General features: G+C 37.3%; 1 protein-coding gene across 3 annotated transcripts in view; it reads right to left on the bottom strand.

The window, feature by feature from the left end:
• Positions 1–15,753, bottom strand: part of CPEB4 (cytoplasmic polyadenylation element binding protein 4) — a 53,925-nt gene that overhangs the window by 33,513 nt on the left and 4,659 nt on the right. For all 3 annotated transcript variants that reach the window (XM_054567618.1, XM_054567674.1, XM_054567754.1), the window contains exon 2: positions 3,206–3,287. In XM_054567618.1, the coding sequence (XP_054423593.1) occupies positions 3,206–3,287 (82 nt within the window). The remainder of the gene's footprint in view (positions 1–3,205; positions 3,288–15,753) is intronic.

Raw genomic sequence — 15,753 nt, 5'->3', positions numbered from 1 at the left:
GCAGGGCATAGGAAGAGGGTATTTTCAAAATGGATACTTAGGTTTTATGTCCTTATTTTAAAAGGACAATGTGTTGTTTTTAGAGAGTTTGATAAGAAATAAAGTATGCCCCCCAGCAAAACTACACTTTGGTAATGACAGGCCACAGTGATAGAGGGTCATCGCCTTGGTTATAAAATGGTAGCTATGGACACTGTGGTGTGTCAAGCATAGCTACAGTCTGGCATTTTAGGACCATGAACCCATCTGTGGATTCTTTATTGCTCTTTGAAGGAAAATATACACAAAGTTCATTTACTTTGTGTATATATATTCTTAATATACTTAAGTCGCCTTGGCACTTCAACCAAAACTGGCTTTCTCATTTGATAAGCATGAGGACAGACCTAATAGACATTTAGTAATAATCAATATCATTCACTGAGCATCATCTATAAACTAGGCAGCACATTGGATTTTATAGGCACCTCACACCATTGAACCCTCACCAACCGCGGTGGCAGAATGGCCATCTAAATCCAGACCTACCTGGCTCCGCTCTCCCGCACTTCCTCTTAGAGATCACAATTTTACAAAACCTTTATGTTCCCAGAAAAGGCCAATCAGATTTAATTTTTTCTGTCATCAGACTTAACTTTTGATTATCCCTACAGAATCAGCTAAAAGAAACTTAATTTAGGTAAAAATTGGTTACAGGATATTAAAAAGGGAATACCAAATAAAGGCAGAATTTATACAAAAATTCAACAGTAAGAGAGAATAAATAAACCTGAGAGAAATGTCCTGGATTAATCTGATAAATCAAGAAAATGCTGCTGTTAATCCTATAAGAACAATGTGTGCAAACTCTCTTATCTAACCTAAATACTAATTAGAGGCTTGCTTCTTAGAACATCACATAATAAATTGTTTATGTCTGCTGCTGTGTTTTCTCTAATAAAAGAATAGGCACTTATTGTGAAAATGAGTCCTAATTATTTATTATCCCTAGAACCTAGTACCTTAGAGGCTCTCCTCCCAACCCCCCACAAAAAGGAAGTTAAAAAGAGAATGTTGTTGAAGGAATCAAATAAATACATTAAGAATAAACAAATATCCTTTAGATACTTTTTCTGTACTTAATTTTTAACTTAGAAATAATTACAGATTTACAGCAAGTTGCAGAAAGTAGAATGGAGAGATCCCATAAACCCCTGATCCAGGGTTGCTTAATGGTAACATCTTACATAACTAGAGTACAGAACCAGGAAGCTGACATTGATACAACCCATAGACCTTATTCAGATTTCTCCTTTGGCTACTTTTTAATAGTGTGCAGTTTTTCTGGTCTAGAAAGAACCTTAGACTCTCATTTTTCTGATGAGAAAATGAGAAGAGGGGTCAAAGAGGCTGAAGGCCTATCCAAAGTCAGAATGACAAAAAGTGGCAAAAAAATACAGCCAATTCTGAGTGAGAGATCATCTTTCCTCAGAAACAGTGTGCCTCAGATTAGTCATCTATCAGAATTCCACAGGGACATCAGTAAAGACCTTTAAAATTATCTTATTTCAAAGTTACCTCATCAGATGGATGCATATTGTTTTCATATATTATTTTTCATCTCTCCAGACTTTGAGAAGCTTTCCTCATTGAGAAATTTACCATTATTCAATTGTTGAAAAATATTTAGCTTTACTCATCAGTAATAGGATAAACTAACCTAAAAAAAAAAGCCCAACCTGGGCCAGGCTGGTCACCACTTGATGTTACAGCCTGCCTTGTCACATCTAACCCCAGTGCAAGCTGTGTCTGGCACAAAGCAGGCTCATAAACATTGAATGAATGAATGAATGAGTGAATGAACGAAAGAATGGACAAATGAATAAACAAGTAGGATGATCAAATATACCAAACAACCTAATTTTTTTTTAAAAAGTACTTTCAAGTAAAATAGATATTATGTCCAGAAAAATACAGAGTCCAGCAGAAGTTAAGCTTGCTGGAGTGTAGTTGGTAGAGTAGATGAATGCCTCGCACAAGATGGACAGCAATTTGAACACTTCACCTAAAATATCATATGGTGTGCTTGAGTGTGATATTGTTATGTTACAGAATTACATGCTTATGATTCTGTAATCTTTGTAAAAAAGACTTTGTGATAAAAGCAGAATTATTTGTGCTAGATCCTGTATATTATTTTGTAGGATAGTTTTCATAAAATCAGAGCTGGAAGGGCCCTTAGAAAACATCTATTCTGGCCATTCTCAACCCTGGATACCCATGAGTATCAACTGGGACATTAAGAAATATTATGTCACCTTGGCTGGCATGGCAGGGTTGGTTGGGTGTCTTCCCACAAAGTGAAGGGTCACGAGTTCAGTTCCCAGTCAAGGCACACACCTGGGATCCAGGCCTGGTCCCTGGTTGGGGCACATTTGAGAGGAAACCAATCTGTGTTTCTCTCTCACATTGATGTTTCTCTTCCTCTTTTTCCTCCTACCTTCCCCTCTCTCTAAATAAATAATATCTTTAAAAAAATTTGTTTTTAAAGAAATAACAGGTCAAGTCCCATCCACACCTGGGACGGGGCCTAGGCATCTGTATGTTATTTCTAAAGCTCCCCATTATAGGTTCCTTATTGGAAGGCTGATTTGAAGTCCCTTGTTATGAGTATGAAATTGAGGCCTACTCAAACTCAAATGTCTTGTTCAAGATAACACAGATGGCTAGAAATAGAATGGAGGCCACAATCCAAGTAGGAATAGCACTGTTTTTTTCTTAACATAATACATAGGAAATACTTCAAAAACAACAAAACATCATTTTAACTTTGAAACTGTAGGCCATTTTTTGAAAAATATTAAACTAGGCTAAAAATCTATCAGCATTCGAACTCTTCCTAGTGTATAGCCTCTGTGATGGGTGGACAGAAACATGGGTTTAAGGCACTGACAAGGTGTTGCCTGCGACATAAAGAAACGAGGGGCGCGGCTCATGCCTTCCCAGCGAACTGCCCTCCCCGTGCAATCGGCACCCCGGCGGTCCTCTCAGACACCCTGACGGGCCGGCAGTGGACGGCTGTCCAGTATTTACCAAAAAGTCACACATGCATAAAATTGACTAGATACAAGATGGATCCAAAATATTTGCCATATTGTTGATCAGGTTATATAGATAGTACAAATTTTCAACTATTAAAATCAAATAGTTACATTTTTAAAATTACCTTTAATGGAATCATTTTCAGCTCTCATTATGTCAATGAGTGAACTCTCCAGGGAGTGCATGTCGAACGTCCTGGGACGATCCTGTAACCAAACAGCCACAAACCACTTTTAAAATAGCATTAATTATGAAAAAGGGCAATAAGCTGCACTGGGCAGGACACAGATCAAGAAGTAGCGATTTTTCTCCCTCTCTGTAGGATATACATTATTACCACGTTTTATTTTGAACACTTACAAAACATCAAAATCACAAAAGTTAAGTACCCCTGGCAGAGCAGAGAGTGATTTGATGTCTAATAATAATTTCAATAAAAACATTACTTTTGCTAATAAAGCAGAAACAATTAAAGCTAGGTAAGAACATTCAATAAATGTAAAAATAAAATTCGTAATCTTTCTCTGCCACTTAGGGTCGCAATAGCGTGGCAAAGCTTCCCAAACTGGTTCCAGCAGTTACCGACGAAAGTGGCAGTTACTGACGAAAGTGGCATCTACACATGCTATTCAGAATAGCTCTGTTTTCTTACAAGCCAAGGTATGAAAATAGTTATCAAATGTCTGCAAGACCACTCAGAAGCAAAGTATTCTTGATTTTACTGCCATTAAAATGAAAGGTAAGAAAGTGTATGGAGAACATTGTTGGTCTAAACCCTGGCTTAACCAAGTGCATTTCGGGGTGGGGAGGAATCTTAAAGTACACAATGGCGCAGCTGCTCGGGCATTCTTCTGCGTGAGGAGTACTACAGATAACCCAGATTAAAGCTTAGCTTGATAAGTGAAAAGTAGGACATGAAAATATTTTCAAATTAAATTCTGAAAGGAGGCAGTAATACACACTGCTGACCCACCTTACACATAGCACATGAACACAAAGACAACACAGCCAGGCTATGAAAGGAAAGGGAATCTGGGCCTGGCCAGGTAAGTCAGTTGGTTAGAGCATCGTCCCCAATATGCCAAGTCTGTGGGTTCAATCCCTGGTCAGGGAACATACAAGAATCAAACAATAAATGCATAAATTAGTGGAACAACAAATTGATGTCTCTGTCTCTCTGTCTCTCAAATCAATAAGTTTTTTTTAAAGGAATCTGAGAAGCAGGATTCCATAACCTTCTCTTCAGTGGCATTTTCTCTTTCCCTTTCATTATTTTTTAACTCAAAGATCTCCAGACACAACATACTGAGAAGGGATTTTAGACTCTGTGGATTCAGAAGGAAACAGTCTTAGCAGGTCGCTGATGCTGAGCACAAGGGACGAGACCCAAAGGCCCGAGTCCCACACCCTCACCACCCCTGACCTGATATGCAGTCATCCCCACAATCCAACATTATTACCAATTATAATAATTATAAACTATACATTTGTCTAACATTTTATTTCTTATGATGCTTTGGTAATTCAAAGAGTTCAAAAGCCACATATTTTGTCAAACATTCTGTTCTCAGAGAGGTTCTAAGTTTATCATTCTTGATTTACACACTCTTGCTGATCTTTTCTGCTCATTTTTAACCTCTAATTTAAAAGAAAAAACTAAAATACAAATGTCTGTGCCACTAGGAAGTAGGTGGAGGAGTAGACACTAATAATTAAACCCAAGAAATAAAAGCAGCGCAAGGCTGTTTTCCATACCTAATGACCAAAATGTCAAATCAAGAGTGCTTTGATTGCCAGAGATCGCTCTTCGATTTTGCCTTTTTTGATTGAAAGTTGAGCCAAATATCATAACCATGGATCTATTTTCTATGATCTACTTCCCAGAAAGTAAACAACTAAAAAATAGAGAGCGACAATTCTTCTCGAACTTGACGACCAAGACATGACCATCAATATAAATCAATGGTATGAGTCCTGACAGTAGGAAGCGCAACCCCACCACTGGTGTGTCAGGTGACCATGGCACTTTTATCCTCTAGACCTCCTTCCTGACCTGAGAAAGAGTTTGGTTAGATCTCTAATGTCCCTTTGCTAGCTCCAAAATACATTTGTAGTCTAGCTTTCTGATATCCTTAGTTTGTGTTCTTCCAAGAGTCACAGTTTAAATTATGATGATGATTATGGCAGAAACCAAAAATGCGAATGAGAATTACTAGTCAAACGTTGTCACTTTTGCCCACAAAAAGGTGGAGGTCAACCAGTAACAGATTAATGCAAAATAACAGGCTTAAAAAATCTACTAAAAACAATTCATTGAGCAGGATGCCCTGATTTAAAAAAAAAAAAAAAAAAAAAGTCAAAGAATCTATTATAAAACAAAAAAACCCAGCAACAACTACATTTGCTTCAGCCCACCATTGCCCATTTCTCTAGGCAGCCTACAGGGAGCAAAGGTAGAAAAGCAGAATTACCATTTATTGAGCATCTACTAAGTACCTACCTTACTCTAGGTACTTTATTAATACTGTCTTAATTAATTCTCAAACCTCCTTATAAGTTAGGTTGTATTATTCCTGTTTCAATGATAAATACTAAGGCTAAGGAAAGCCACAGTTTACTACACAGACAGGTCATTGCAAGGTTCAATAGTCTAGTCAGGGTTCAAGTCTATGTCTCACTACAAAGCAGGTGATGCTCCTGTGGGTAAGGCAGTGGTCATGGCAGCCAAAGGCCCCCACTAATTAAGGCATACGTTTGAGTAAATGAGACGCTCTGCTGCAGGGGTCCCGGAGGCAGGAATGCTGGCCAGTGCCCGCCACACAGTAGGCATTCCAATAGTACTCATTAAACAAAAGAAAGAACAAAATGTATGTATAAGAGTAATAAAGGATGGTATCAGAGATGCTAAAAACTTAATACGAGAACGAGAAGCCGTATCTTCCATCTCCCTATTGAGGTAACAGACAGACGTGGTGCACAAATTAGTGACCTATCACAAAGGTATCTCTAGTTTAGCTACTGCAACCCCAGGAGTAGAAGTGGTAGAAATAATAATTATATTTATAATAATAATAACAACAATGATATCAGCAGCTAACATTTATCTAGTGCTAATGCTTTACATTTCTTATTTATTACCCACAAAAATCCTATACAATAAGGTATGTTCAGTTATTATCCCACTCACTGATGAAGGAATTGAAGCTTAGAGTGATTAATAACTTGATCAATATCAGGTGAGTGGAGGAGGCAGAACCTGACAGAGGAACCAGGCCTTATGATGCTAGCACATGTAGCTGAATAATCAGGAATGAAAATAAAGAAACACCAATTATTTTCAAGGCTCAGCAAAGCAAACATGGTTACAATGCTTAGAACTCATTTCGTTTTGTGATCTTCATTGTTATATTTTGATTATAACAATTTCCATTATAATATTAATATTATATATTGAGTAGTGTGGCAGTAACTGATTGGTTTCAGTTTCTATCTACTTCACAGGACAATTCCTAAAGGAAAAATCATATAAGTCACTATAAAAATCAAAGTTGACAAAAATAACTTCCTGTAAAAAATTAGTATTTCAAAGGGCAGGGCTTGTCCTTTTATTGTATACACCTGACTAGTCTTGTCATGGCCAAAGGGGAAGAGCGACATCAGCATGTAACTGAGGACACGACGTGGTTTTCACAACATTCCTGAAGTAGCCACAAGAAGCACATGAACCGCTTGGTCTATTACTATCAGAGAGAACAACTAGATTCAATTAGGCCACAAATCAAAATCATCATTCATGGTTTTGGGTTTTTGTTGTTTCTGTAAACGTGTAGATGGATAATCGAAGCCAGTGTTTCTCATTCTTGAGAAAGTATCAGAATCATCTGGAGGTCTTGTGGGAACATGGACTGCTGGCTCTACCCCCAAAGTTTCTCTTTCAGTAGCTGTGGGTAGAGTCCACGAATTCACATTTCTAGCAAGTTTTCAAATGAAACTAAGGACCATTACACTTTGAGAACCACTGAGTTAAGCAATTCCATCCAATAGGTTACCTTCATTAGGTACTTGGAGATGTGATTGGTAGCTTACATCCTGGCTGACCAGTCATGACACAGTGGAGTTTAAATATTCTACATAAACCACTGTAAGGTTTACTTATGAAGAGAAGGACTTTGCTCTCAAAACAAAGCCCTCCGTTCCAAGCTCTAAGGTCATAACTTGGAAAAAAAATTACAATCAAGTTCAATTTCAACAAATCAACCACCATGACCATTCTATTACTGCCTCTTATCCTTTTATACTTGAGTTAATATGTTTCAGCATACTAGACTGGGTCTAAAACACAAAATATAATTAACTGAATGTAGCCACATCATTAAGAACCAAAGCCAAAATTCAGCTACTCCCTCTACTCATTCTGTTTCTGTAAAGACCGACATTACTGTGATTGACACTTCTCAGATGACTGTGTATCCGTGCCAGCCTATGGAAGTTTCTTTTTCTGGCTTAAATTTTGCCTGGTAAACAAGGGAAAGGAAATTATTTTGTTTTGAAAGTAAAGCCTATGCCAGTGTGTCAAAGAGGTGCCTAAATAAATAGGAAGTTTGAGATGCCAGTGGAGCCGTAATTAATCAAAGGTAACTAACTATAAGAGTTTTTATCCAAGATTTTCCAAAACACAAATATTCTTATTGGATGAAATGTTCGAGCCCACAGACATCAAAAGTTGACCATGTGGTCAACTTTCAAGGCTCCACTCCCAGGTGACCCATACATTCTTGTCCAGGCACAAGTCCCTTTTTCCCCCATGTACGCCTAGCATGGTGACACCCTACATGATATTGACAAGCTCTCTTTTGGCTATCTCCCCGCTGGTCTGCAAGCTCCACTCCTCCTCGCAGTCACAGATGGTAGCATCTGTGCAGCATACAGTAAATCCATCATCATTGTCACCACTGATATAAAAGTGGCTAACATGTGCCTTCTGACTCAGGGTTGGGCATCTGACATGAGTTATCTGTTATTACATGGATTAGTTCCTCACAAGCATCACGTGAAGTGGGTACTAAGGCCATCCCCATTTTAGGCAAGTGAAGCGAGTTAACCAATTGCACTCAAAGTAACACAGTAAGCAGTGGAGTCTGACTTCAGGACAGAAGCTCAGAAAAGTGGTCCATTTATATAAGCCTTGTCTAACCCAGAAATTTCAGTCTATTAACACCTGCGAGACATAAAGTCCTTCACTACATACAGTGCCTGAATTCCAAGAACAAGCGTCAGAAGTTAAAAATCAAAGAGGTAAGTATCTGCACATTTAGTAACATCTCATTCTTCTCATTATGACCATTTTATAATGAAAGCAAAGAGTCTTAACAGGTCTCAGGCTACCAACTGCTCCCTAATGAGTAATGAGCTATAACCACAGGAATGAATGTCTTCTGTGTGTTACCCTGACTGGAGCAAGAGCTCTGTTCGCTCTCATGTGACCTGACAAGTCAGATCTCTTCAGAAAGTCTTTGAGAAAATTGTCTTTTATCCCACCTTCACTAAAGAAACCACACTCATTTTGAGCATTAGAACTCCTTAAAGTGGTAAACATCTCTTGTCACTACTTAACTGTATTAAAAAAACAAACTGGCTTTCTAGGCTTGATTACTCAGTTCCTGGATCAACAGTCCCCTTCTTGGTGTTGACTGTTTGTTCCTTCTCACCTTGCCTGGCAGAGAGAAATAATTAAAATCTATTCCAAGACGTGCATTTAAATCATCACTTACTAGACAAGTGATCTTCACAGTGGCATCGCTGAACCTTGATTTCATCAGCAAAATGGAGGAACGCCTTCCTTTTAAACGTGCGGCGAGGAGGAAGGAGGTCAGGTATGTGACAGCCCAGGAATGGTGCCCCACAGTTAGACCTTTTCAATAAATAGTCCCCCTGCCCCTTCCCTCTGGTGCCATGGCAAAGAAACTGAAACTATTATTTTAAATTCAGTGTGGTTTGCATCTGAATAATTCAGCTGTTTTTGTGATATTTCCTGTAGCCCATTTTCATAGAGATCAGCAACGTAAGCCAAAAACCTATAAACCCAAAAATATCAGTATGTGATTTATCCTACATAATAAGCTCTTCAGGACAAGGGAGTAGATAGACGCCACTAAAATTCTCCCCTAAGAAATGAAGTAAGGAGTGCCGCTCTGGCCAGTCCCCCGTCTCTGGCCAGCTCCTGGCTGTCCCAGTGCCTCTGCTCCATGTCTACAGGCCTGATTGGGTCCAGGGTCAGCAGAGAGAATGGTCGCCTGCGTGCACACTCTTTATTCATAAGCTGAGGCTCATGTCCTACAGGGCATGGAACCCATGTCATGTCTCTTTTATGAGCCTTGACGGCAATTGTCAAAAAGCAGCCCGTGCCCAGTGTCAGCCCTTCTGAACCCTCATGGCTCCCGCCCCCAAATCCTTAGCTCTCCTGAGTCTCCTAAGCAGAGAGCACTTCTCCACACTCAGGCAACACAGCAAGAAGACACCAGACTGTACACTTCATAAGGAGAAAGAGCACAATTGCCTTGGGCCGCCCCCAAGAAAGAGCATGGCCGCCCATGGACCACTGGACGCATCAAATACTCATGGGTTGAAAGAGAGAGAGGGATGAAAAGGTTCAATGCAGACCAAAGACCGCAAAAGACCCTGAAGCTCTAAATTCCTCTCAAAAGACAGAAACAGTCAACCAAAAAGCTCTCAGTCCTGTTTTGTTCAATCTTCTTTCAGAGACCCTCCCAGAAGTCCACAGAAGACTGAATCTCGGGGACAGGATAACATGGAGAGAGAAAAATGGATCAATCTCCTCCTAAATTTTTGGTCCCCAGCTGCTGTTTTGGTGCTTCTGCTGGATCTCTTTTCTTGTGATGCCCACGTGACCATCAGCATCCTTCTCCGCCCAGAAGGTGGTTTCCTTGGAGATTCACATCATGTCAAGTGGTGCAATGGGCTGAGCAGATGTAACAGAAATGGGGGCCTTGCTCCAGTTTCTTTGTTTTGAAAACAATTAAAGAAGAACATCTTTAAGGGGGAAAAAAAAAAATCTCCTTATCTTTTAGAAACATAGACTAAACCATTTACAAATGAAATGATACAATATCTGGGAATTTCTTCAAAATAACATGAAAGGGAAGGAGAGGATTAGGAAGACAGATGGAAGAGGATCTTCCAGGAGCTGATCATTGGTGACACCAGGTGACATGCACACAGGGGTTTGCTCTATTTTGTCTACTACTGAATATGCTAAAATTTTTCCATAATCAGTTTAGAAGACACAGGGGTAAAAACTTTACTCAAAGAGAAAAAAAAAGAGTTGGTCACTAAATGTTTCAGCATAAAAGCATAATCTAGGCTGATTCCCATTATCATTTAACCACAGTATCTTTATTTTTAAGAATTATAGTTCAGTTCATAAAACTCTTCTTTAAAATTACTACACCCCCAGTATACAATGGTTTTCACATTGGAAGAAATTGTGCTATTTGCAAGATTTTGAACTAGTATTTCTATTTGATGATTTGCTTTCTTATAACAACAGGATCTTTTGGAAGCTAAATATTAGACATATTTCATTTTTATTCTCAAGAAAGTAAGACAAAAGAAGTGAGAAAATGAAAGATCAGGGAGGTTGAGCAGTTTGCCCTAGGTCACATAGCTAGTGAGTGGCAGAGCTATATTTAGAAACCAGGAGTTGACTTCCACACTATAATTAGGAAATTCTCCTGAGTAGCAATGTTCTTATATTGGATTTTGTTTGTTTTTTTGTTTTGTTTTTTTAAGCATCTTGCAGACAGTAAGATGACAGCAGCTATTTCACTGACTAGCATTTAATGCAATCCTCAAAAACAACTGGAAGAATATTTAAGTATAAATATGCCTTTAAAATACAGAATACTGCCCTGCCTGGGTGGCTCAGTTGATTAGAGCGTCGTCCCATACAACAAACGGTTGTAGGTTCACTTCCCAGTCAGGGAACATCCCTAGGTTGTAGAATCAACCTCCAGATGGGGCGCGTATGGGAGGCAACTTATGGATGTTTCTCCCACATCAATGTTTCTCTCTCTTTCTCTCTCCCTTCCTGTCTCTCTCTAATAATCAGAAGACATAACTTCAGGTAAGGATTTAAATAAGTAAATAAATAAGTAAATAAATAAATAAATAAGATCTAATATGGAGTGGTTATAATTGAGATATATCTGGTAAATATACACCAAATAGAAATTGCCCAAACAATAAGAAAAGTACTTGTACAGCTTAAGGTTTTCAACTTTAATCATTCAGTCTGTAAACATGAAAGAGGACCTGTAAGTGCCTGATGGAGTTTTTCTTTGACAAATAATGGGACCTGCATTCTGCTACCCATAGGTTCAAGTTTTCCTTTTGTGGTGCCATTTTGTCACCAAACTTAAATAAGCACATCTGTGTACAAGGAAGCTTTGCACAAGTATATATTTATAAATGTGACCATTAATAAAATATTTAGAAATGCCATATACACATTGTTTTTGTTATCCCGAAAGCTGAATCTGTTAGTTTACTTTAAGTTTAAATAGCTCATGGATTAAAATAAAAGGAACCTATCTGGGCTGGTTACTAATTTGCATAGAATGAGGGGAAAAAAATGCATGTTTGGTATCACTCAAAAATTAGCACAGGTCAGAAATACACTAAATAAACCAAATCAAAACAATTTTTATGAGATATCAAGTCCTATGCTTAGTCATAACAAAGCAGGTGTTCAATAAATATGTGATAAATAAACTAATTAAAATATGAAAAGCAAAATAATTTCAGGATAAAAGCTAAAATATACCCAATTCAAATCTATGCTAGCTTTTCCCAGCTTCAGCAAAAAAAAAAAAAACAACAAAAAAACCACATTTTCCATTAAAATATAGTTTTCCTTAATATGTACAAATCTTTCAAATTTCTTAAAATAATAACTATAGGCAAAATCTTTCAAAATACTGAAAGGCTACCAGTGCTAATGAAAGTTTAGGTACATATACAACTTCTCTTCAAGGAAATTAATAACGCTGCTAAAGGTTCTATCTGTCCTGGTTGCATCTAGCTTATTCCCAAGGAGTGCTCTGAGAAGTAAAATGCATGTAATAAGATAAGCAATACTAAGGTCTGTTTGAACTGATCACAGATGTCCAAGCTACCTTTGTAATTATTTTAATTTCATGATTTTATTCAATATTAGAAATCCATACTTTAAATTAAAAAACAATTCAGTTACCTAATACAGCCACAGACTCAAGGCATCTCACAATAGCCCTTCACTGCCAGGTATTATTATCCTGATGAGGCACTGTCTTCCTGAATTTAAGCAATTTGCTCAATGTCACACAGCTAATTAGAGTTCAGAGTCAAATTTAAGTCTGAATCTAGAGCCTGTGCTTCACTCCACTACATGTCTGGACTCACAACATAGTCTTTCTCAGTAATTATTCAAGTTTCACCTTCAGAAACTAATTAAAAATAGGATCTACACCTTTATCTTTCTACCTACTAAGAATATTACGAAAACCTGAAAGCAGAACTCTTTCTGTTTCAATAATATAAAATGTGATGAGAATCAACACTAAATTTGAAGTTAAAAAATACACTTTGCTATAAACTTATCACAGTAAAATACACCTTAATTCCTGCAAGAACAATTTTCTTTGAGAAATAAAATACAAAATAAAATGAGTTTTGTCAGGAAAAATTAAACATGCTAAAGTTATGGGCTCCCTAGGCCTTGAAGAGAAACACATTACACATACTCTCTTATCTGCAAGTGGACCAAAAACCAAGCCACAATAACAGAGTGCTGAAAAAAATGTGACGATGGCTCTTCAAGTTTATCTTCCTTATAGCAAAATAGAGAAAAGTCCTAAAAAAATAAAATTTAGACTTTAAAATTCAAAGTAGACATGTTAGTATTAAAGATTATTTTTCCATTTCTTTCTCCTGAACACCAACAAGGATTACTCTCAAAAGTTTAAACTCATGAACTAAGTAAGTAGCATCTTTCTTGTTCCAAGTACCAAAACATACTCAGTAGGCTTGCATAAACTAGCTTTTCCCGAAAGATGCTAACCAATGTGCTGCTCATATTCCATGGCTTCTCTGAAGACAAGAACAAAATATAATAAAAAAACTCTACCCCACCCGAAGTCTATTCCACTGGAAAAGCAATTAAGCCTAGTTAAAATGCTTTCTACAAAAAGGCGTAAAACTGTATCTGGCAGGTGTTTCCAAAAGCTTTCCCAGTATCTCAATTCTGCTGGAGCCAGGACCAACCAACTCACACTTTTCAGTGGAAAAAAAAAAAATTAGTTCCTCCTCTTCTAATATTAACAAATACAAAGTCAAAGACAATGTTTTCTATGCAAAGATCTCTCTTGGAACTATATTAAAAGCAAAAGATGTAATGAGGTTGCACTTTAGATAATTTAATAATTCACCATGACTTTCAAAACTGAAGCAATGCAGTAAACTTTGTTTTAAAATGTAAGGTGACATATACCACTTTGAGGACCAATAGACTGACAATACAAGGAGAGTTACTAAAGTGACATGAATTATTTGCTTCATTAAGACAACAACAAATCCATGGTGAGAGCGTCTAAAGTCAGAGCAAATGATCTCTAAGTCCTAAAATGTCTTGCTATCAATCAAGTTTTAGTGTTGTCTTTGTGACAAATTTTGCCCCCCTCTTTTTTTCTGCCTACTTCCTGGTTCGTAGATAGTGGAGGTGGGAACATAGCTGAGCTGAAGGTCAGCGAGTATCAGAATAGATACTACCCAATTCCCCTTTACTTTCCTGTAAGGACAGAAGACCTAGGCACGCCTCCAAAGAAATGCCATGTTCAGATATAACAATTGGCGGGTGCCTCAACACACTATCTGGTCTGGACAACAGAATTCCAGGATGTGCTTGGCAGCACGGGGCAGATTTTTACCCCCTTCTAAAGGTCAACTCATGTCTGCAGTCAGAGGAATACAGACCTTGTTTCTTCATTTTGAAATTGGGACGATAAAACCAGATGTCATAGGACTGAGAAATCTTACATAGCAAGAGTGATAACATATGTGAGAGCACCTAGCTCAGTGCCTGGCATGTAATATATATTAAAAACACAGAAAAAAAAATATTGATTTGAATACTATCTAAGTTTAACATTTAAAAGTTGATAAATACATTCTATTATTTTCTACTTTCAAAATGTTACCTATAATCAGCTTTTGACCATCATATATCCATTACTCTGTAAAATTTTTCCTCTCATCTTACATGCTTCCGGAAGTGTCTCTCCGCCCATCCCCAGCCCCATCCTGCCTGTATTACACCTGTAGTGCATCTATGTGAAGAGGCACTGCAGTATAATGCTTGAGCCAAATCTTATGTGTGACTAGTAATAATAACAATAATTTCTGCCTCGTGTGATTGTTGAATTAATTAAATGAGTAAATAAATGTAAAACACATAAAGTATTATAGGTGTGTTAGCTTTATTAACTATCTATTAGCTTAGGAGTATCTGAAAACTGGATTTGAGGTATATTATCTGAATTTGCATAATGAAAAATATAAGTTAAGAAAATATAACTTAGAAACAAATTTTAATACAAAAAAATCCCAAAATATAATGCCTCATCATAGCAGTTATTTAGAGGATTATTCATATATTCAGAATCTTTGCTCCTGTTCCATAAACATGGATACAAAGAGAAGGTTAGGATCAGCCAAAAAGACTAATTAAAATGTTACCATTAATTTTAATTCACTGTATGCACTCAAACCTGCATTAGACAAACATAAAAACCATTCTGATTCATTTCAAATTAAAATAAACATTGCCTAGTATTAGTTACATTTCAGGTAAATGATTTCCTTTTAATATAACACTACCATGCTAGCCTTTGATTGAATACCAATATTATAAAGTAGTTATGTAAACTCTTCTGTAATGTCTGTGATAAATTTAAAGATCTCTTACACCTAAGGAATTTTCTTCTAATAGTAATCAAAATTGAATTACTAATATCTATAAAAATATCTTTCCTAAAATTAATAGTGTTCAAAGCATTAGGTTTAAATAAGATCGCATTGGTTTTTAAAAAGAGTGGATTGTGGTGGCAGTAGTTTAAATTTCACAGTAGCTTGCTTTAGGATCAAAAGGAATTTAGGAATCTCCTAGGTCACCCCCACATTTTATAAAGAAACTGAATCCTCCCGATGCCCTGATACCGATAGGGCCTGACCGCAACCTGCGTCTCCTGGCTCCCAGCCACACGAATGTTCCTTCAAGTTTTTTCATATCAAATTTAACCAATGCATATCAATGCCAAATGACTTTTTGTGCCAAATAATTAATTCAAAAGAATAATTGTTAAAACACATATACGGACACACACACACGCACACACACACACACACAGCATTCGTTCAAGTAAGCATCACTGTGGTTGGTTTACCAACTTATGATATTTTCAAAACCCACTTAGGGGTTTCATGCCATAAAGATTTTTTTCAAAGCACTTATTTTTATTATGACTTTCAAATCACCCCAATGCTAGAGCCCACATACTCGTGCATGTGTGCACACTCTCGCTCTTTCTCAATCTCTCTAAAAAACTGTGACCAGAAATC

This window comes from Pteronotus mesoamericanus, unplaced genomic scaffold, assembly GCF_021234165.1.
Source record: "Pteronotus mesoamericanus isolate MK-2021 breed Mesoamerican mustached bat unplaced genomic scaffold, CSHL_Meso_final contig_1, whole genome shotgun sequence".
NCBI classification, from domain to species: domain Eukaryota; kingdom Metazoa; phylum Chordata; class Mammalia; order Chiroptera; family Mormoopidae; genus Pteronotus; species Pteronotus mesoamericanus.
This window is presented reverse-complemented; position numbering and strand designations above follow the sequence as displayed.